This window comes from Ochotona princeps, chromosome 19 (assembly GCF_030435755.1).
Source record: "Ochotona princeps isolate mOchPri1 chromosome 19, mOchPri1.hap1, whole genome shotgun sequence".
In the NCBI taxonomy this organism is placed as follows: Eukaryota; Metazoa; Chordata; class Mammalia; order Lagomorpha; family Ochotonidae; genus Ochotona; species Ochotona princeps.
The window spans coordinates 30812498-30834438 of NC_080850.1; the positions used below are offsets into that span (position 1 = coordinate 30812498).

The 21941-nt window shown below is 48.7% G+C and overlaps 1 protein-coding gene across 2 annotated transcripts; it reads right to left on the reverse strand.

Moving 5' to 3' along the window:
- Window positions 1–10202: 10202 nt before the first annotated feature.
- On the reverse strand, window positions 10203–21334 carry SLC4A9 (solute carrier family 4 member 9). 2 transcript variants are annotated; one of them, XM_058677235.1, is made up of 21 exons: window positions 21117–21334; window positions 20590–20858; window positions 20218–20331; window positions 19791–19846; window positions 19515–19672; window positions 19252–19339; window positions 18810–18964; window positions 18374–18490; window positions 18078–18252; window positions 17824–17957; window positions 17356–17624; window positions 16126–16184; window positions 15745–15933; window positions 15502–15615; window positions 14203–14364; window positions 13867–14045; window positions 13168–13240; window positions 11783–11851; window positions 11359–11532; window positions 10643–10798; window positions 10203–10343 (listed from the first exon to the last, which is right to left on the reverse strand). In XM_058677235.1, the coding sequence occupies exons 1-21, from the start codon at window positions 21332–21334 to the stop codon at window positions 10290–10292; spliced, it is 2982 nt and encodes a 993-aa protein (XP_058533218.1). In that variant the 3' UTR covers window positions 10203–10289. The 2 variants fall into 2 exon arrangements, with proteins under 2 accessions (XP_058533218.1, XP_058533219.1); XM_058677236.1 differs by lacking the exon at window positions 17824–17957 and having other exon boundaries at window positions 18078–18170; window positions 19515–19666; window positions 20590–20750.
- Window positions 21335–21941: the final 607 nt, after the last annotated feature.

Here is a 21941-nt window from a genome sequence, read left to right on the forward strand (position 1 = left end):
AACAGTGGAAGATAGCTCAAGTGCTTGGGTCCTGCTACCTGTGTAGGAAACCTGGGTGATGTTCCTGGCTTCTGGCTCCTGGCTCCTGGCTTTAGCCTGGTGCAGCCCTGAGGGTAGTAAACCAGGGAACAAAATCTCTTTCTTTCCCTGTTGATTTTCAAATAAATAAATAAATAAATATTTATGAAATATATAAATAAAATGTGAAGGTTAGCATACTAACATGTATCCCCAAGTCATCAGCTTCAAGTGGGAGTTCCTCAAAGTAATTTATTCAATTTGCTCATTTATTTACTTGTAACAGGTAAAGGCCACTGGGAAGATTAATTACCCTGAAGAAACTGTCCCCATCCTCACCTCTACCCCCACCTCTACCCCAAGTAGTTTGCAAGAACATTTATAGCAGGGGTAAAAGAGTGTACAAAAGGAGTAGGAGGGCCCTTCCTGCACAAGCAGCACATGTTTTCATGCCTTCATACCTTCTGTGTGGTGGCATTGGGGCCACCTCTTGGTACAGTATATTACAGGATATAAACTTTCCTAGAACATCCTTTGAAAAACAAGCTCAAGGGAGTAAACTGTTTCAGATTCCCTGGCCTGTTCCTATACCCTTCTCTCCTAAATCCTATCCAGAAATCTAGTTTAAGAAATATTTAATAGTAGGACGAGAGCTTTAAATTCGTGGTTTAGGGGCCCGGAGGCGTGGCCTAGTGGCTAAAGTCCTCACCTTGAAAGCCTCGGGATCCCATATGGGCACCAGTTCTAATCCCGGCAGCTCCACTTCCCATCCAGCTCCCTGCTTGTGGCCTGGGAAAGCAGTCAAGGACGGCCCAATGCATTGGGACACTGCACCTGTGTGGGAGACCAGGAAGAGGTTTCTGGTTCCCGGCATCGGATTGGCGCAGCACCGGCCCGTTGCGGCTCACTTGGGGAGTGAATCATCGGACGGAAGAGCTTCCTCTCTGTCTCTCCTCCTCTCTGTATATCTGACTTTATAATAAAAATAAAATCTTTTAAAAATTAATTAATTAATTAATTAATTGATGGTTTAATAGGTCATTCATCACAGATACTGAAACACCAAGTTACCAAGATAAAAATTGTTAAGGGAAAATTATAATTTTTTGGCTTTTTTTTTAAAAAGATTTATTTGTGTTGGGAAGACAGAATTACAAAGAGGAGAGACAGAAAGATCTTCCATCCACTGATTCACTCCTCAGATGGCCACAACAGCTGGAGCTGAGTCAATCCAAAGCCAGGAGCCAGAAACTTCTTTCAGATCTTCACATGGGCACAGGATCACAAAGCTTTGGGCCATCTTCTGTTGATTTCCCAGGCCACAAGCAGGAGGCTGGATGGGAATGAAGCAGCCGGGACATGAACTGGCGCCCATCTGGGATCCAGCACTTGGAAAGGGAAAATTAGCTAGTTGAGCCATCATATCCAGCCCTAATTGTTTTGTTTTAGCTTCATTTTGTGAATTGGGTTGGAACCAGAAAATACTGGAGTTTAGGAAACAGTCTTGTTGTTGCTATTAGTGTTAAGTGTGAGGTAGTAAAGGCCTGGATAGGAGAGGAGCTGTTAGAATAGAAAAACTCTGAGCATGAAGAGTCATGTAAAGACAGTCTACTCTCTGTCTTTACCGGTTAGCCTCCATCTGCTGGTTCACTCCCCAAAAGGCCACAATGGCTGAAGCTCAGTCAGTCTGAAGCCAAGAGCCAGGAGCCAAGAGTCAGGAGCTTCTTTCTAGTCTGCCATGTGCGTGCAAGGTCCCAAGGCTTTGAGCCATTCTCTACTGCTTTCCCAGGCCACAAGCAGGGAGCTGGTTGGGAAATTATCCTGAATTAGTACTGGGAACTGCTCTGGTCCTTTGGGAAGTGAAGCAACTGGGACACAAACTGGCATCCATACAGAATGCCAATGCTGCAAGGCAGAGGATTAGCCAGTCAGCTATTGTGCCAACCCCTAGATTTACCTATGCTTGATATTTTATATAAATGGAATCCTACAATTTGTGATCCTTTGCAACTGGGTTCATTTTCTGAGAATGATGTTTGCAAGGTTCATCCTTGTAGCATCTGTCAGTGTTTCATCCTGCTTTGTGCTGAACAACAGTCCACCATTTGGATATAACACATTTTATTTTTTCACCCCCCTTTGGGGTTGTTGAGTCACTTGGGTTGTTTCACTATTTGATTCTGCTGAACAGTGCTGCTATGACAATTTTTACACAAGTTTTGGGGTGGATATAAGGTTTTAATAATCTTGGGTATATATTTCACAGTAAAATTGAATCTTACGTTAACTATATATCTGGCCTATTAAGGAACTGCCAGTCTCTTTTTCAGTGTAACTGCATTCTTTATATTGCCATTAGCAGTGTAGATAGGTCTAGTTTCTCTTCATCCTCACCAACACTTGCTTATTATTTGTCTTTACTGATATAACCGGTCCAGTAGGTATGAATGTGATTTTCATTTCCTTGATGGTTAATGATGTGTTCATGGTCATTTAAATATCTGATTTAAATAAATGTATGAACTCCTTGTATGTTTTTTAATTGGATTGTGTTTTTAAAAAAAGATGTATTTATTGAAAAGAAAGAGCAACAAAGAAAGGGGAAAATACTGAAATCTGTCTACTTTACACTTCCTAAATGCCTGCAATAGCCAGGGCAAGTTCAGGCCAAAGTCAGTGGCCTGTAACTCCATCTGAATGTCTCACGTGGGTGGCAGGAGCCCGAACAGGGCAGGACTCCCCAGAAGCTGCATCAGTAACATTGAGCAGCTGGGACTTGAGCAGGATGTGTACATTCTAAGCAACAGCTAAGCCTGCTACACACAATACCTGCCCTAGGTTGTCTTTGTTATTGAGTTGTGAGAGTTCTTTATATGAGCTACACACAAGTCCTATAACAAATAGGCTTGCAAATATTTTTTCCTACTGCATAACAGATTTCATTTTCTAACTAGTGTCCTCTGGAGTACAGCGGGAATTTTTTTTTCATTTGATTGATTGATTGATTGATTGATTTGGAAGGCAGAGAGAGAGCTCTCTCGATTCTGTCCCTAAATGCCCACAATAAGCAGGGGCTGAGCCAGGCTGAAACAAGAGGCCAAGAACTCAATTCTGATCTACCAAATGAGTGACAGGATTCCAGTTACTGGAGCCATCACCTGCTGCTTTCCTGGAAGCTGGACTTAAACCCAGTTATGCTGATTAAGGGATGCAGGTACTCCTGCATCTGAACTGCTATATCACTCCCTGGAAGTGATTCTTGTTTTATTTTTTAAAAAAAGATTTTATTTATTTGAAAGACAGAAGGATAGAGAGGGAGACAGAAAGATCTTTGTCTTTTGATTCACTCCCCCAAGTGGCTGTGATCATCAGGGATGAGCCAAAGCCAGGAGCCAGGAACTCTATCTGAGACCTCACACGGGAGGCAGAAGTGGAGCAGCCAGGACTGGAACGAGTGTTCCAATATGGGATGCTGGTATAAAAGGCTGCAGCTTAACCTACTGTGTCACAGTGCAAGCACTGAAGTTTTCAATTTTAATAATGTCCAGCTGATATTTTTTTTCTTTTGTGACTTGTACATATGTGATCATATCTAAGAAACTATTGTCGAATCTAAAATGATAAAGATTATGCTTCTTTCTTTTAAGAGAAGTGTTTTGTATTAAGATCATTTGTGGTACTAACATTTCATGTTGGAGTGCTGGTTCAGGTCCCAGCTGCTACTTCCCACCCAGCTCCCTGATAATGAACCTGGGAAAGCAACAGAGGACAGCTCAGTGTTTGAATCCCTACCACCTATGCAGGAGACCTGGATGGAGTCCCAGGTCCATGGTGTCGGCTTGACTGAAGGAGCCCTGGATACTACAGTCCTTTGGAATGAACCAGCAGATGAAAAATTTCTGTGTGTTTGCTCCTTTTGCTCTCTGTCACTCTGTTATTCAATACAGTATCTTTCTTTCTTTCTCTCTCACTCTCTCCTGTTACTTTCTTCTGTATTTTTCCCCCAATATTTTTATTTGAAAGGCAGAGTTATAGAGAGGAAGAAAGACAGAGAGATCTTCCATCTGCTGATTCCTTCCCCAGATGGCCACAAAGGCAAGAGCTGAACAGATCCAAAACCTGGAGTTTCCTCCAAATCTCCCACATGATGCAGGGACCCAAGGACTTAGCCATACTTGCAGCTACTTTCCCAGGCCATAAATAAGGAGCTGGTTTGGAAGTGGAGTAACTGGAATTCAAACCATCACCCATGTGGGATGTCAGCACCACTGGTGAAAGTTTAGACTAATATGCCATGACTCCAACCCCTATCCCTCCTTTTTAAAAACTTATTTATTTGAATGGTAGAAGGAAGGAGAAATAGAGAAAAAAAAGAGAGTGAGAAAGACATATTTTCCACTTTGGATACACCCTAAATGCCCACAACATACAACAGGCCAAGCCAGAGCCAGGAGCATCTTCTAGGTTTCACACGTGGATGGCAGGAACCCAAGCACTTGGGCCATTTTCTGCTGCTTTCCCAGGCCACGCAAAAGGACATGGATCAGAAGCAAAGCATCTAGGACTTGAAAGAGTGCTCACATGGGATGCCAGCATCACAGTTTTAACATGCTACACCACAATACCAGTACCAAGCGAAGTGTTTTAACTCTTACAAGTTCATTTCAAGTTCATTTTTGCAAATGGTATAAGATATGGACATAACTACATTTTTTTTTACATGTAGGCTGCCAGTTTTCTCGGCATCCTGTGTTGAAAAGACTTTTCTTTCGTTGTTGGATTTTCTTGACTACCTCCAAAAGTTAATTAGCTGTGTGAGGGTTTGTTCCTGGACTATCAGTTCCATTCTGTTAATCTATATGTTTTTCTGTATGGCAGTTGTCTTGATAATTACAGCTTTGTAGTAAGTTTTGAAACTGGAAAGTGTAAGTCTTCCGCCTATTCTTTTTTTTTAGATTGTTTTGACTATTCTGAGTTGACCCTACTATTCTTACCCCAAGTGAAGAGGCCTCGCCCACACTCCCTTTTCCAGGGTATTCATTATCTTAACCTACAACCCTAATCCTCACCCTCTCCAGCCTCATCTCCCTACATGGTTTCTTTTAGTTTCTCAGACATTCCAAAGTCCTTCCTTCCTAAAGAACTTGAATTTATATTCCTGTGGCTAAGAAAACTCCCCTAACTCTCTCCCACATAATACCAAAGCCAACTTCTTTTGTCACTTGGTGTCTGCTCCAATGTATTGTCTCAGTGTAGCATTCACTAACCTATGATCTAAAATAGGAATCTACCAAACTCTTTAACACGATCACATTAGCTAAATGTTATCACACTTAGCACTGTCTAAAATTGTTATATACATATATATATTTACAGTTTAGTCTCTATCTCCGGTATTGGAACAGAAACTCCAGGAAAGTAGGTTTCTTACCTTATTAACTCTGAATTCCTACAAATAGAATACTTCCTGGCATATAATTGATATTAAAAATATATTTATTGATTGAATGATCCCTAAACAACCCTTTAGTAGGATTTAGTACCAGTAAGAGAGGCAAGAGGCAGTAGAACAGGTCCTCAGCCCAGGATTGCTTTCTATGGACACACCCTCTTCCCTCACTTTGTACTGCTCAGCAATTATCCCTCCCTTTTGAAAGATTTTTAATTTGTGGGCCTGGCACAATGGCTCAATTGGCTGAGTCTTCATCTGGCAAGTTCTGGGATGACATATGGCTGCTGGTTCATGTCCTGGCTACTCCACTTCCCATCCAACTCCCTGGCTGTAGTCTGGGAAAGCAGTCGAGGATGGCCCAAAGCCTTGGGACCCCGCACCTATGTGCAAGACCCAGAAGAAACTCCTGGGTCCTGGCTTTGGACCGGCTCAGCTCTGGCCATTGCAGCCATTTAGGGAGTGAACCAATGGGTGGAAGATTTTTCTGTCTCTCCTCTATATAAATATGCCTTTCCAATAAAAATAAATAAGTTTTTGAAAATAATTTGTGTGATGGGCCCGGCAGCGTGGCCTAATAGCTAAAGTCCTCGCCTTGAATGCACCAGGATCCCATGTGGGCGCCGGTTATAGTTCTGGCAGCTCCACTTCCCATCCAGCTCCCTGCTTGTGGCCTGGGAAAGCAGTTGAGGACGGCCCAATGCTTTGGGACACTGCACCCGTGTGGGAGACCTGGAAGAGATTCCAGGTTCCCGGCTTCGGATTGGCGCAGCACCGGCTGTTGCGCTCACTTGGGAAGAGCTTCCTCTCTGTCTCTCCTCCTCTCTGTATATCCGACTTTGTAATGGAAATAAATAAATCTTAAAAAAAATAAAATAAAATAAAAATAATTTGTGTTTATTTAATTTATTTGAAAGAGACAGACAAATCTCTCATACACACATTGGCCAGGTTTGAGCCAGGCCAAACCAAAAGCTCAGGACTTGATCCAGGTCTTCCACCCAGCAGAGCCCTAATTGCTTGAGCTATCACTTGCTGTTTCCTGGTATATACATTAGGAACAGAGCCAAAATAGAACCTAGGCAGTCAAATATGGGATGTGAACATCCATTTTGCATCCCCAAACACCTACCACTTCTCTCCTTTCTGTCAGAGGTAATCCCCCAATTCTCCTGATACCTATCTATCTTTGAGAACTAGATACATATGTATTCCTACTATCACCATTCTCTGCTTTGGATTACTCTCCGAAAATAAAAGGACCCAAGATATATATCTCTGACCATAATAGGAATGAACAATTCAACACTCAGGTCCATTTGCCAAGACAACAGTCCAGACAGCTTAAGGAATTGAGTGCCTGTCTTTCATGTGGGCTTGCACTCCCAGATCTTGTCTCCTGCCCTGACCCAGCCCCGGCTGTGGCAGGCTTTTGGAAAATAAGCCACAAAATGGGAGCACTGTCTATCGCTCTCTCACTCTCTCTCTCTCTCTGTGCCTCATAAATAAAAAATAATTTTTAAAAGGTTTTGAAAAACTTTTTTTTCAAGCACACATAGACCATTTATAAAATATAAAAATATACTCTGCTGGGCAAGAGCATTTGGGGAGTGAACCAGTGAATGGAAAATTTCCTCTCTGCATCTCCTTCTCTCTCTGTAACTCTGCTTTTCAAATAGAAAAGTAAATCTTTGAAAACAATTAAAATTAAAAAGAATTCACCCATGCCAGGCCATAAAGTTACCTTTACAAATGACTAAATGCAATTAAGATTGGAATCAATCACACAGAAATAGCTGCGCAAGGAAAATGTGTTTGGAAAATTTTAAGTTTATTTGTTCTTTTTATTTATTTATCTGAAAGGAAGAACAAGAAAGAGGGATAGAGATTCATGTTCCAAGTACCTACAACAGCCAGGGCTGGACCGTACTGAAGCGAGGCACCTGGAGCTCCATCCACGCATCCCATGTGGGCGGCAGGAGTCCCAGCACTTGGCCCTTCAGAGTTGCCTCACAGAGCACGCATCCCAAGTGACTGCCTAGCATGCTGTGCCACAACATCTGTGCCTTGGAAATTTTCAAAGGCTTGTTCATCAGAGTGTGAGTAAAAGAACAATTCATAGTAGCAATTATAAATATTTTGAAATAAAAATTTAGAAATAAAATGACAATATTATCAAAACTTGCGATACTTGGAAAGAAATTTATAACAGTAGTGCTTCTGTTAGAAAACAATTCAGGCTCAAAATGAGTAACTAAGAAGTTAGGAAAAAATAACAGAATAAACCTAAGGAAACAGAAGGAAGGACATAACAATAAAAAGGAGCAGAAGTTATAAGAATATTCATTACAAGGCAACAAAACTAAAAACTTAAGGACTAAACTAACTGTTCTTGCAAAAGTAAGCAAGAACAGAAAAAGAGAACATTTAACAATAAAAATTATGCAGGAAACATAGCTAAATGTGCTGTAAGCTTAAATAGATAAGGGTTATAATAACTTTATATCAGAAAATATGAGAACACAGGTAGCATGAATAGATTCTTAGACAGTTCACAAAAAGTAGGTGAAAAAAGAAAGAGCCTGAAAACTAAAGACATTAATCAGTACACTTGCCACCCAATAAGCCCCCGGACCCAGTGGCATTCTGGGGAATTCTCTGAGTCAGTAGAAAAAGGAAGAACTGAATTGTGCTAGAGTCACACAATGGAATGCCACGTGGCACTGAAAATGAGCAAACTAAACTCCCTGCATCAACATGATTAAGTCTCAACATTCTTGGAGTGAAAGGAAGCAAAGAAAATTTCTATAATATGATCCCATCTATAATAACACTCAAAACAGGCACAATAATAAACACAAAGATATGCAGATAGGTGTTAAAGCCACAAAGAAAAGCAGGAGAGTGATTACCATAAGTTAGTGTTCACCTAAAATAAGGGATTCAGTCTGGGAAGGAAATACAGAGGGGCTTCTGAGGTTCCAGAAATTTCTTAGGTGTTAACCTGAGTGTTGCATGCATAGATTCTTGTTATTCTCTACTTCTACTCCCAGGTATATAGTCTGGAGAAATTATTGTACTTACAGAAATTTGTTGCATAGTCTTTGTGTATATGATATCTTTTTTCTAAGAGTGTTCATTTTTATGTTGGTAACAAGAATGAGGTAGATACATGTATGTGTACTGACACAGAGACAGTGTCCAAGGCATATGAATTGACAAGCATGTTGTAGAACTCAACATTGTAATCACATTTTAATTAAAAATAACATAATCATTATAATGTAAATATTGATGTGTCCATAGAAAAAAAATCTGAACAGTATTTACTAAAATGGGAATACTAGTTATTTCTGTGATAGTCTTCATTTCAAAATTACACATTTCTATGTAGTTTCAGTGATTTTCAGTAAACTCAATTACTTTTGTGGTTAGAAAAGAATAACAAAGTCTATTTTTATATACATAAAAATGGTTTAAAATAGAAGAATACTTATTCTGGAAATGGAGACTTTCTCTGCCTTTTACAAACAGAAGGAGTTCCCTGATGACCTCCAGATTCTCTCAGAGAATGTGTGAGGGCAGAAAATTCAACTGGGAAGAGCTGAGGTCCCTCCAACAGAGGCAGAATGGCAGGGCCAGTCAGTCCCTCTGGCTCAGCACCCTGCCCACTAGCTGGTTCCCTGCCACTCTCCACCCTGGCTTCGGAAACCGAAGGCTTGGCCAGCTGTTCTTTTGTCCTGCCCCTTTGTTCCAGGCCTGAGCATCGGGCAGTTAAACTGAAGGCCAACAGCATCCTGGCTTTGTGAGTAGACACCTGTGAACTAAGGGAAAACATGGTGAGGCCAGAGCAAAGGAATACAGAAAGCCACAAAATCTAGTGCTGTGCCAGCCAGTGGATTGCTCTTTCTCCTTCTAGCCGCTCAGATTTCCTACTTCACATGTTGGGAAGAGAGGGGATGGCTCTTGAGATTAGAGCAGCATGAGAGGAAGGTATTATGTAGACCAAAACAAAGTTCAGTTTATCAAGGGCAGGTAGTTCCAGAATTTTGTGCGTGTTGGAGTCTCTGCCTACACTTTCCCTCCATTGCTGTCCTGGCTAGCTTCTACTCCTTCTCCATATTTTTTGTTTTGAACCATTTAAAAACTTTCCTCAATTCCCATCTTTCTACTCCAAGAAAAGGTTCAAGGATTCTCTTCTTCCACGACCTGAGACTTCCTCTCCCTTTTTCTGGCTGTCATTACTGTCTTGCTCTCCCATTGAGGTTTAAGCTTCTGAGGGTTGGGATTTACCATCGTCTTGCTCACCACTAGTCTCAGGCTCCAAGATACTCCACAAGTATGTTTGTTAGACCTCAGAAGATGTTACATGGATGAGTAGTGAAGGAATGACAAGGAGGGCAAATGATTAGGGGATCCTTCCATAATGTCGTTCTTAGCAGCCTAGGGGTGAAGCCATCTATCTGGGCAAGGGAAAGGAGCGCCAGGCCATCCTCTCTGTTTCATCATCGTGCCTCTCTCTTTCGCCCCCAGCACCACCACTACTTTTTTGGCGTATGAGCTTGTGCTCCCTCTACCGGTCAGGCTTGAGAACCGCAGGGAGCAAAGGCCACGTGCTCTTGGCTTTTTGAGGAGACCTAGCAGTTCCCCAACTCCAGGGTTGGCCAAGGATTAATTATGAAGAGAGAACAGGGCTGGTCAGGACACTGGAGGTTTCTAAGGCCTAAGTCTGCACCCCTGATCCTCCACAACAGGAACACCGCACGTTTCCTTACCTCATGTTTGGCTTCCAGGGGTCTTCACTCCCAGATTCCTGCTCCAGCTAATTAACAGAGATGTTGATTTCTGGAACTTTTGGCTGGTACATTAGTTCTGACTGTGGAAAAAAAAGATCCCAAGGTGGGATGGGAATAGATAGATACAAAAAGACACGCATAGAGGAAGGACCAGGGAAGGGCTTGAAACCCCCCAGCAGGACAAAGCAGAGATCAAGGTTGTGGAAGGAAGCGTCCCCTCACCCTTTAGTCTACCTGTGCCAGAACAGAGCTACAGCGAGTGATTGTGCTGATCAGATCTTCGGGGTTCAGGGAGATATTAGACTTTGGGGACAGCTTCTGCCCAACAGTGCTCTCCACCCCGTCCCATTCCCCCACAAGGACCCAGCCAAGAACTCACATCTTCGCTGTCACTCCCGCTGAATGATGGCCCCGGTTCCAGCCCCTTCTCAGGTATGTTCCCCTCCTCCTCTGGCATCAGCTCATCCAGCCAGAGGAGTTCCTGTGGTGAGAAGATCCACTCCAGTGCCCTTCGGACTCCCACCAGGCCCAGCAACTGCAGGAACAGCCACATAGCCCAGAGCCATCAATGGCCACACCAAGAACCTCAGCAACAGTAACAGTCAGCGAGCACTTCTTCTGTGCTGGGCATTATGGGTAACACATTTCTGTGAGGTAGATGAAACGATTCTTTCCATTGCACAGAGAAGGAAACTGATAGCTCTAAGTGCTGAGTAACTTGGGGTATGGGAGCCAGAATGGTCGTGCTGCAAAACTTACAGTTCTTAACTTCCTCAGTGAATAGGGGAAAAGACAAGCCACCTGTGTTATCACCTCACTGAGTTAAAAAAGTGTCAGAACTGCCTCTCTCCCAGGACTTGGTTTTGTTCTGGGTTTTATATTCCTACTTATGGTTCATCAGCCCAAGGAGGTTGGGAAAGGCTTGAGGCAATCCTAGGAGGAGCCCTTCTGTAGGTCTCTGTCTTTTTTCATCTTAGGATTTCCAAACAAGCAGAGCCAGGGCAAATAAGAGGGAGAGTCTCCCACATCACCTCCCAAACTCAGATTCTTTCAGGAATCCCCCCACCACCACAGGACAACCAGCCCCCAAGTGACCATGAGGGGGAAGATGATGGCTGCTGGGGTGAACTTGATTATCCAAAGTAGACCCAGGCAGGACAGCTGGATGGCTGTGAAGAGGTGGACCCTGTTCAGAGGCACGTGCCGCAACAGCAGCAGGTCCGGCTGGTGCTTTGCCGGCATCAACATTAGCTGCACTCGCTTCATGAACTAGGGGAACAAGAGGAAGAGGAAGGAGGGACTCAGGGAGCCTGGAGTGTGTCGCTGCTGGCTACCCAACCCAGCATGGGAACACACGGCAGAGCAGAAGGCTCTGAGGCCTCTTTCCCAGCCGGTCACTGTGTCTTATGGAGGGAGGGAAGGAGCAGGGAAAAGAGGAGGGCAGGAGAAGAATTGGCAAATGTAGGCAGGAGGTATTGGCCAGCTGCAGAGAGGGGAACAGGGCTGCAGATGGGCTCACCTGGATGCTGCTAAGTGCTGCCACCCCCATGTACAGGAAGATGCCATACAGCACGGGCATTGGGATGAACTGGAAGGAAGAAATGGGATGCTGCGAAGGAATCCACCCCTGCCAGCTGCCCAGAGGCTACACCTTGGGTTCCAACCACAGCCTCTAGCACCCAGCATTTGTTCCTGCCCAGGCCTTCCCCTTCTCCCAGGTTATATGCCTGATCTCGTTGAATCCTCATATCTGTCAGATGAGGTAAATTCTGTTGCTCCATTTTACAGATTGAGAGATAGAACTAAGTAACCTGCCCATTCCCTGGCCTACCTCTTCTGCCATCTTACCTGTTGCCTTCCCTTTGATCGTTAGGCTCTCAGCTCACTGGCTTCTGCTCCTTCCCTCAGCAAACAAGTCCAAATCTGTCCCTGCTCCTTGCAAAGCCTTTCTGCTTTGTTACTCTCCTGACCTCCCACGGCCTCCACCAGGCTTTCCTGCGGTCACTTCCCTTTTAGCACTCATGCCACATCCCATGACACCCCAGAAAGGTTGTTGCTGACCCCAGGCACTCTTCATCACATATGCCCTTTCCTATCTTAACAGAAGTTATCTTGTTTGCCTGATTTAAATTTTCATTCACAGCCTACAGAGATGAAGATGTGATGTCTTGGTCACCATCCTACCCCTCAGTGGCTGGAACTCTTTGTGACTTATGGCTTAGATTCAGAAAACACCTGCTGGATGAGAGTCACCCAGTTAGCAAGTGGCTGATCCGGTCCCTCTGGCTCTTTCTGCTACCCCACTCTCACCCAGGCTTCGTGACCTTTCCCTCCCCAAGCCGCCAGCCGTCTGCTGGTGACTCTTGCCTGACATTCTCCACACCCTCTTGACTGCTTTGCTGTCGTGGCTTGTTGGACCTTTCTGCTATTGCTTAGGACTTAATTTTTGATTGTGTGCTTCAGGTAGGGGCTTGGTGCCATATTCCTTTTCAGTACTGCTCATGCCCCCTGACTTTTCCCTGTCTTTTGCACACGAGAGACCCACAGTGAAGAGTTTCTGGGCTATGCTGTTTGTGCTCGTGGGTTTACTGGGACAGTGCTTGGCCCCCAGGGGATGGTGGTGACATGTCCACATCCTGCTCTGCTGGATGGGAAGCTCACTGGCTAAGAAGTTGGATTCACAGATCTCAGAAGCTGGCTGTCTTGGTGCAGTCTTGTGAGCTACTTCACCCCCTCGTCAGGTTAATTTGAGGGTTAAATGAGGCCAAGTTTAAAAGAGACCTAACACAGAGTATGACCTCCAGTAAGTGTGCAGCTCTAAGTGCTTACAGTCAGCATGTCCATTCTCACTAAACCTGTTACCATAACTTCACAGACCTTGACCCTGACCCGTAACAGTGGTACCTTGAGCACAGGTGCCAGGAAGATGGAGACTCCTGTGAGGATGAACACCACCAGGCCTGTCAGCCTCTGCTCCCTGTGGAGAGGAAGAGGAGCTCTCGTGGGGTCTGTGAGAGTCCCTACAGCCTGCAGATGGGGGAGACCCTGGCAGCCAAGAAGCTAGCGGGACTCCTCGGTAGGCAGGGCGGGAATCTTCACCAGTAGAGGTGAAGAGGCAGAGCATTTTAACGTGAGAGCCCCAGGGCTCTCCACCATGACGGCCCCAGCCTCCAGCAGTTCAAGTTCAGAGTGGCTGCTTTCATTTTTGTGGAAAATAGATACTTTTACACTATCCTAAAGACAGACATTTCTCAATTTACAAAGCTGATTTCAAATACTTTAGACAGATTGGGTTTTCAAGTTATAGAATTGCTGTTGGAATAAATTCCTTTGTAACTTCAACCGTGTGCTTCTGCCCTGGGTTGGGATTAATAGGGCGTCCCTCACCCTCTGCTTGAGCCCTGGTTGCCTCCACCTTTATATCCCTCCCAGTCCCCTGTGCTGCAGGAGGATGCCCAACGTGGAAGATCTCACTTCAGAGGCTAGAACTCACCCACTTCCCAGCTGCAGGGCTCAAGCAGGGTACCAGTCCAGCTGCCCAGATAACTCTACCATGTGCTCCTACCACCCCACCTTGCTACCCACCTCTCACTCCAGCCTCACCTTATGCCTAGGAAGCTGGGGGGCTCCCCGGGGGCACAGGCTCTGCTTTCCCTCCGAAGACTGTCCATGTGGGCCAGGGAGATGACGGTGGCAGAGACATACCACGGCAGGCCGAGCACCGAGGTGAGCAGCACCAGCACAGCCACACAGAAGAGGTCTAAGTGGAAGCCAGCTCCCTTCTGCAAAAAGTGAGGGGAATAATGAGGATGGAGCCAGTCCATGTCTGGGTCCTTCATCCTTGGTGGGGCGGGGTGTGGAGAGGACCAGAATTCCTCCACACATACCGCCCCTGGAGCTTCTTTCCCTCAGTCTAAGACCTTGGTCCCTGGACCTTACCTGCAGTCTGTATTCCCCACGGTTGAGGATGACTGCTGTGATCTGCTGGTCCATGAAGATAAGGATGGACAGCAACAGAGCTGGCAAAGCGGCTGCCACACTCAGCCACCAGGGATTGGCTCCAAAAGGGGACACCAGCCAGTCACGACCAGGGAGTGTGGGCTGGAGGAGGACAGAGACAGGTTGGAGAGTGTCTCTCAAATATATATCTGCCCACCCTAATTTCCACACCTGACCCCCCCACCCAACCCACTGGATGCTAGGTATAGGGAGCGTCTGCACGTGTCCACACGCATTCAAGGACATAGTTAGTTCGGAGCAATTTAATGCCTTCAGAGGGGGCAGAGGAAGGAAGCAAGCCTTAGGGTTGGGGTCCCTCTCTGGAAGAGGAGGAGGTGGCAGATGAGGCCCATACATTTTGTTATACAGGACCCTACTCGCCAGGCATCCCCTCCATTCAGGGTGGGGCAGCTCAGGCTCAGACCTGCCTTGATCTGGGGCAGGGGCAGGGCTGGGTGTGTCTGCGTCTGCCCTGATTATAAGCGTCAAGGTGGAAGAGGGAGCCCTAGTTGCTGCTTCAGGTTCTGAGCCCCCAAGGCTACCCAGTGGAGCTTCCCTCCATCCCCCTCTCATTCTGGTGAAAGGCTGGAGGTCTCCACTTTGACAGTCTGGAAGTCAGCTAGGTCTTGCCTTACACAGTCATGGCCTAGGGAGGGAGCTCCAGGGTTATGGAATCAAAGCAGGCAGTGAGGGAAACAGAGAGTGGGGAGTGATGGACAAAGTAGAGCCAGCTTATAGCACTAGCTCATATCTATTGAGGAAATATCACACTGAGTTCTTCTTTTATAAAACTCAAATAAGAACCTGTGATATAGGAACTACTGGTACTTCTTGCGCCCTCTTGCAGATGAAGAAGTTGAGGCTCAGAAAGCTACATTACCTTGGCTGTTGCACACCTAGGAGGTAACAGATCTGTAACTCAAAACCAGGGCTGGCTGAAAAGAACTATGTTCAAACCCCTGCCCTCTCTATAATAACAGCCATGGAGTGGAGTATTCTGCACTTACTCTGTGCCAATGCCTCATGCAATCCTCACCATGCCTCAGAGCCCATTATTAGTCTCTTTCTGTTTTATAAGGGAGGAAAGCAGCTTGGGGGAGTAGAAGTGTGGGATTTATGAGTCTGCCTCCTCTGCAGGTCTGCTGGCCCTGGTGTCCCCACTGTTGTCTGCCCCCAACCTGCTTCTCCTACACTTGATCTTAGCCAAAAGGCTGCGAAGTGATAGTCCCCCTCTCTTACCTTGAATTCTTCAGGCACTGTGAGCTTTGGTGTAGCTAGGCCCAGGAAGGCATCAAGACCACAGCCCAGCAGGATGGCCAGGATTGAGGAGAAGTCGCTGAGCACCTTGCGTACCTGGCCACGCAGATGATGCTCAGCCAGGCTCAGGCCTGCCCCTCCTGTCCTGCCATACCCTCTCCCTTTTCCAGACAAGATTCAAGTCAAGAACCAGGCCTCTCCCCCAGGAAGAAAGGTGGCACTCACCACAGAGGGGAAGAAGCGGCTGCTCTTTACATGTTTGAGGGCAGTGGCACAGAGGAAGGAGGTGAGGAAGAGGAGGAGGGAGAAAAAGGTGATGTCTGGGACTGTATGGCAGCCAGGGCCCCGAGGGTGACCTCCCTGCTGGACACACTTGTGTGGGGGCAGCAGGGACACGTTGACCATGCCTAGGTCCTGTATGGAGGGTGGTCAAGGATGTGTGATGAGCAGTTCTACTCTCCTGGATCCACCTTAAGGGAAGGGGGACCCACAGGGACATGAAAGGTCCCTCGCAGCAGGAACTGCCCACTGACTGCTTTTACTTCTACCCTTTCTCGTTCCTCCCCCCGTCCCACCCCCCTCACACACATAAAAGCAGGCTCTTACCAGGCTCAGAATGTCATCTCTATCTTCTGGCTTTGATTTTGTCCATTGCGACTCATTTCCTGGGAAGCAGGGAAGAATGTATGTGTATATTTCCCCCCGGGAACCTCCTCCAATCCCACAGGATTCTAATCTGGTGAGTCCAGCAAAACCAGACAGTTCCAAGTTCTGATTCACCTGTTGGCTGACTCCATGGCCATCAAGTGCATCCTCTTTCCATGCTGTTGACCTCCTGCCCTCTGCCCCTCAAACTCTCTGCCTGTCTGTTTCTCCAAGCACAGGACCTGGCCACAGCAGCCACTGAGCAAACGTTGGCTACGTGTTCAGGCCTGGCAGAGTTCGGTACACATTGGAGGCTGCTTCCTCTCCAGGCCTGCTTGTCTTCTGTGTGCAGTGTGATCCTCCAAGCCTCGCTCTACACAACCAGTCACTCACCTAGAGAAGGAGCAGTGATCTACTGGATTGTGGAGATGGGGAGATGAGGCTGGGTGGGCATGGTTGGCCCTACTCTTTCCCCTCCTCTCTCTGGGGAGGAAGCTGCCAGCTTGGTGCATATATTTAGCTCTGCCCCTCTGTGGAGAGAATATCCTGTGCAGTGCTATGATGAGTGAGCACATGCCTCTATCTGATTTTTGCTTCATCTTTTTTTAAAAGATTTATTTATTTTTTTAATTTGCAAAGTCAGACATACAGAAAGGAGAAGAGACAGGAAGATCTTCCATCTGTTGATTCATTCCCCAAGCAGCCGCAACAGTAAGAGCTGCACTGATCAGAAGCCTAGAGCCCCTTCCAGGTCTCTCACTCAGGTACAGGGTCCCAAGGCTTCGGGCCATCCTTGACTGCTTTCCCAGGCCACTAGCTGGGAGCTAGATGGGAAGCAGAGCTGCCAGGATTAGAACCAGTGCCCATATGGGATCCCAGTGCATGCAAGGCAAGGAGTTTAGCTGCTAGGCTATCAGACCAGGCCTTGGCTTCATCTTTAGAAGCCCTTTCACCTCTAGGCCAAACTCATGTTCTTCTTTCAGTGTTGTCAGAAATAAACACGATCTTGGACCTTTAATGGCCTCAGTTCCCAGCTGATTGAAAACCTGAGCAGGCAAGACCTCTGCTAATTGTTTGAGTGAGGAATCAGCATTTCACTGGACCTGACAAACGGGACAGTCAGGAGACGCACAACTCTTCCCCAACTCTTGCACCCTGCCTCACCCGGCCATCCCTGTCTCCCTCACCTACCTCTTGGGCCCAGGCCTGGGTACTGACAGAGGCAGCCATAGGCAGCAGACCCAGGCCTTTGGATGGGATAGGTTTGGGCCAAGTTCAGCATTTTGCCCACAGCATCGTAGATGAAGATGAGGCTGATCAGGGCACAGAAACCTTCCTCGGTGAAGCGCGTGAAGTAACGCACCAGCACGCTGGCCTCTGTGGCTACCAGCACCAGGCAGAAGGTGGCCACCCAGATGCCCACCCATAGGCGGAAGGGCAGGTAGTCCAGGCCATAATCTCTGTGGAGGTGAGAGACAGGCAGGGCTCTGCAGGGCTGTCTGCGTCACACCTAAAGGGCCCCTGAAGCCAAGCCGACCTCTCCTCTTGTCCCAGCCTGGGCTAGACTAAGATGTGGCTAGTGTAGGCCGGCTGGGGGTAAGATGAGGTGGGCGAGGGTGGGAGGGCAGGAGGAGAACGCGGGGAGAGTAGTTCTCTTACCTGCTGAAGGAGAAAAGCAGGCGCTCAAAGACCAGCACTGGGCCAGTGCTGCTGAGGATGGTCAGAGGCTGGCCCGCTAGGAGGCAGAAGGCTGCCCCAGCCACCGCGGTGCCCAGGAAGCTCTCCAGCACGCCCTGGAAACCAGCAGGGATTCAAACTTCCAGGAACCTCCCCATAGCCCCAGGAGACTCCACAGTTTACACTTGCTCCCCAGCCACCGTCACCACCACCCCACCCCATCCTGTGCAACCCACCTGAGCACCTTCAGTGGCATCTCCCAGGAGACCTCCGAAGGTGATGGCATTAGTGAGAGTGGCCAGATAAATGTAGAGTACGGCCGAGATGCACTGGGGGTTCAGGGCATCCGAGAAATCGCTGGGGTACCACGAGGCCTTCCGGCGCACGTCCTGGACAAGGCCCCCAAACAGCCTCCCACCAGAAGGTCGTCAGTGATCCCAGTCTCCGCCCCCACCCCCCCACCCCCTCCCCCACACCCGGCGCCCACATCCCTTCCCCAGCCCAGCTCCTGAGTCCACCCGGCTCGCCTCACCTGCCAGTTCTCTGCAACTCCGGGCTGGGTGCCAGCGGCACGTGTTGGTGCCTATCCTTTGCGCCTGTCCCGCGCCGGACAGAGCAGCCCTTGCCCTTCCGCAGGTGCGAAGAAGGCCTATGGAGAGGGGAGATGCCCCAGTTGGTGAAGGCTTTCCTTTCTAACCCTGGGTCTCCCGGCCCGAAGCTTGTGACACCCTGCCCCCTGGCGGCTGCTAGAGGCTCTGACCGCGGAAGCGTGGCGTCAAGGTCACGCAGAGCTCTTGCAGAAGGAAGGTGTTTCCATCCCAAAAGGAGAGTGAGGGAGTTTATTTTGGTCTGCCTGATTTCCAGGATAGATCCCTATGTTTCCTGGGACCCCGCCATCTCCTCAGCAGTGGCGCTGAGCCAGGGGCGATGGAAAAGGGTCTCTGTATGGGATGGTAGGCCCCAGGTACCTTTTGTGCTGAGGGGGCAGACACTTGGGTGGCAGAATCCGGGCTGTCGGGTCCCACCGGCCTGGGGGGAGCACAGTCACCTCCTCCAGGAAGGCATCCAGGGCTGCGAGAAGGTCATGAAGGTTGCTGGCCCGACGAACTGACCACTGGAATTGCTGGGTTTTAAGGATACAAAATGGGCGATTACATACATTTTTTTTTCACACTGTGTGTGCTTCAAATCTTAAGACACGTGGTTAGGCACGCCTTTGCACACACTCATGCATATATGTACATCTGCTTATTCATTTAATGAGTATCCATTGAGTATCCACTGTCAGCATCAGGTCAGTCATGGGCTGCCCTGGTGGCCGAGGGAATCACAGTCCTCAGGCTGTGGACACAAAGCCACAGGGCCTCGCCTCAGAGTCCTTGTGCATGCAGGTGTGCCCATGGTGCTCACCTGGTTGCTGAGGAGGACAGCTGCAGCCCGACCCATCTCACGATAGACCTTTCCCAGTGTGGGGGGACCCAGCAGGAGGCAGAAAAACCTTGGGAGGGAAGAGTGGCGCCCCCCCCCGGCAGGCTCAGAGGCTGCTTCCCCATAGGCCAGGCCTATGCCCTCCAACACTCAGCCCTGGCCTCCAGCCCTATCCCTACAGAGACCCCCAACCTCCCAGGCACCAGCCCCAACACAGCCTCAAGGAACTGGTCCAATGTCCTCACCTGCTTGGGAGGGACACCTCCGTGAGGGACCCCAGCAGCACCGGGTCGCGGAGGCGCACAAAGGCCCCCAGTGGCTGTGCCAAGGAGCCCAGCTCTCCTGCCAGCACAGCCGCTGCCTCTGTCCCTGGAGGCAGCTTCCATCTCAGCGGGTTCTGACGCTGGGATGGGGGTAAGGTTCAAGGAGAGAAAGAGTGTGAGAGGGAATGTTGGCAGGATCTCCACTGACAGGGGCTGCAGTCCTCCGCTCCTAAACCCTCCCCCACCCCTTGCCCAAACCTGTTCCTTCAGGGTGGCTTCCTTGTCGGGAGGAGCCTTGCTCGGCCAGGAAGAGCCTAGGAAGACAGGACAGTGCTATGGGGGAGATCATGGATCCAACACAGTGCCCCCACCCCAGCCCCACCCTGGCCAGCCTCTCCATGGACAGACTGAGGGAAGTGAGGCACAGTTTCCCCTCTGAGCCTCAGTTTCGTCACTAAAATAGGGGTAATCAAGTAAGTTACTGAGTTTAACACTCCCCAGATCTCTGGCTATTAGGATTCTGCCCCACTCCCTGTCTCTTTCTTTCCTTCTCCCTCATTAACAGCAATGCTGAACCAAGCCTAGGTTACTCTTAGCCCAGGAAGGTACAGAGAAGAAACAAGGACGGGGGCGAGGAGGGGTGAGGGGGGCTAGGGGAGCTCACCCACCCAGAGAGGGGCCTTACCCCAGCAGGGCCCGGAGCCTGGGGTCTGGACATGATGCTGGGGCTTCTGCAGGAGCAAAGCCTGCAGCTGCCCCCTCAGCTCTGGGCTCAGCGACTCCACCCTGGTCACTTGCTCTGGGGAATAAGACGCAGAATTTGAACTCCTTGCTGAGAGCTCCCTGTTCCATGCTCAGCCCATCCCAACCCCTTTTCCTTCTGGGAATTTCAGGGAATGCAGGGACCAAGAATATTTCACTCTGCTTTTCCACTTCCAGCCCATGACTAGGCCGGACAGCCATTGGGGTAGAAGGGTCATGGGAGATTCCAAGAGATGTGACTCTGGGCGACACAGTATGGTGAGCCAGACCTTTCCTGCAAAGGCTCCAAGCTTACCCACAAGCTCCAGGAGGTTCTGAGCTGGACAGTCCAGCAGGACAAGGCCCTCGGTCAGCAGGCTTCGAAGTTTCCAGAGGCTTGGCAGTGCTAGTGTGGGCACATGGGGGGCACTCCAACGGCTGGCACCCCCCTCCAGCTTCTCCTCAAACAGCACCCACCTGGGGTAGAGTGGGGTGGGCGGTGTTAGCAGGGGCATCTCTCTCACATCCATGAAGTGCCAGGATACAAGGGAGCCAGGGAACACTGAGCAGGGGAGGCAGGGTCCACTGGTAGAGAGTCGGTATACCCCTGCCCAAGCACATGCCCTGAGCACTGCTCTTGGGGGACTTAAAACTAAACAGTAGAGGAGACCACGCATCATGGAGAGTGAGACCTGGAAATAAGGGGACCCAGAGAGAAATGTTCTGATTTGGGGTGGGAAGGAATCTGCCCTTCCGTTCCAGGAGGAGCAGGGGTCATGGAAGAGGTCCCGGTTTGAGAGGGGAAGGACCCTGTAGAGCTAGCTTCCCCAGCGTCTCACTCACCTGCCCGTCTCTCTCCACTCCAGTGTCTGGGGCCAGCCCAGCAGCTCGTTCAGCTGAATGAAGAGTAGAGGGTCCTTGGGTACCTCCAGGTCCCTGCTGCCTGTGTTCAAAGGGTCCGAGGGACTGGGGTTGGAGCCAGGGTCACCGTCCGGCTGCCCTACAGGAACATCATCACAAGCATGGGAGGCTTCCAGCTCCTCTTGTCCTGACAGCTTCATCCTGGGACCTGTGCAGTTGTGGGGGCCCTCTGGCTGGTCTGAATTTATAACATGCCCTCCCACTCCCCGCCCAGCACAGCAAAACACAAACATAACAATACCTGCTAACTCTAGATCCTGCTGGGTCATGGCTCCCCCACCTGCTTCCCCTTCCCTTCTCTCCCCTCTTCCGCTGGCCTGACAATGAACTTTGTCAGCCCCCCCAGAAATGCCCAACCTGGGGACAAAGTGTGTATGTGTGTCCATTTCCTGTGGGATCAGATCTGACCTTGCTGTGTTTGGGGTAAATAAACAGGAGTAGATGGCTTGCCTGGGTCTGAGAGCTGGCACCGCACCCCTCCAGATTATTACTGCCCCAGGCGTGTATCATATGCAAACACCCAACACCTGACAGTGTTTCGGGTGTCACCAATACATGCTGGCGATCACAGACACGTCTACTTGGACAAACAAGGACCTAATACAGTAAATAGCTGAGTCTGTGGAAGCCAGTCAGGGTAAGGGAGACAGCAGGGAGGGGCCCTGCCCATGGAATGGGATAGGATGGAAAAGAAGGCGGTTTAGGGAGGTCATCAGGCACAAGTCTTCAATTCTTTGGTCCCACATA

What these genes read in the sequence shown, in the direction of transcription:
- SLC4A9 (XM_058677235.1), bottom strand. Translation starts at nt 21,334, where the DNA reads ATGAAGCTGTCAGGACAAGAGGAGCTGGAAGCCTCCCATGCTTGTGAT. An exon ending in CCCAGCTTCCTAGGCATAAG is followed by an intron (nt 13,241 to 13,866) that starts GTGAGGCTGGAG and finishes TCCTCTCCACAG; the next exon opens with GGAGCAGAGGCTGACAGGCC. An exon ending in TCCTGGCACCTGTGCTCAAG is followed by an intron (nt 11,852 to 13,167) that starts GTACCACTGTTA and finishes TCTTCCTTCCAG; the next exon opens with TTCATCCCAATGCCCGTGCT.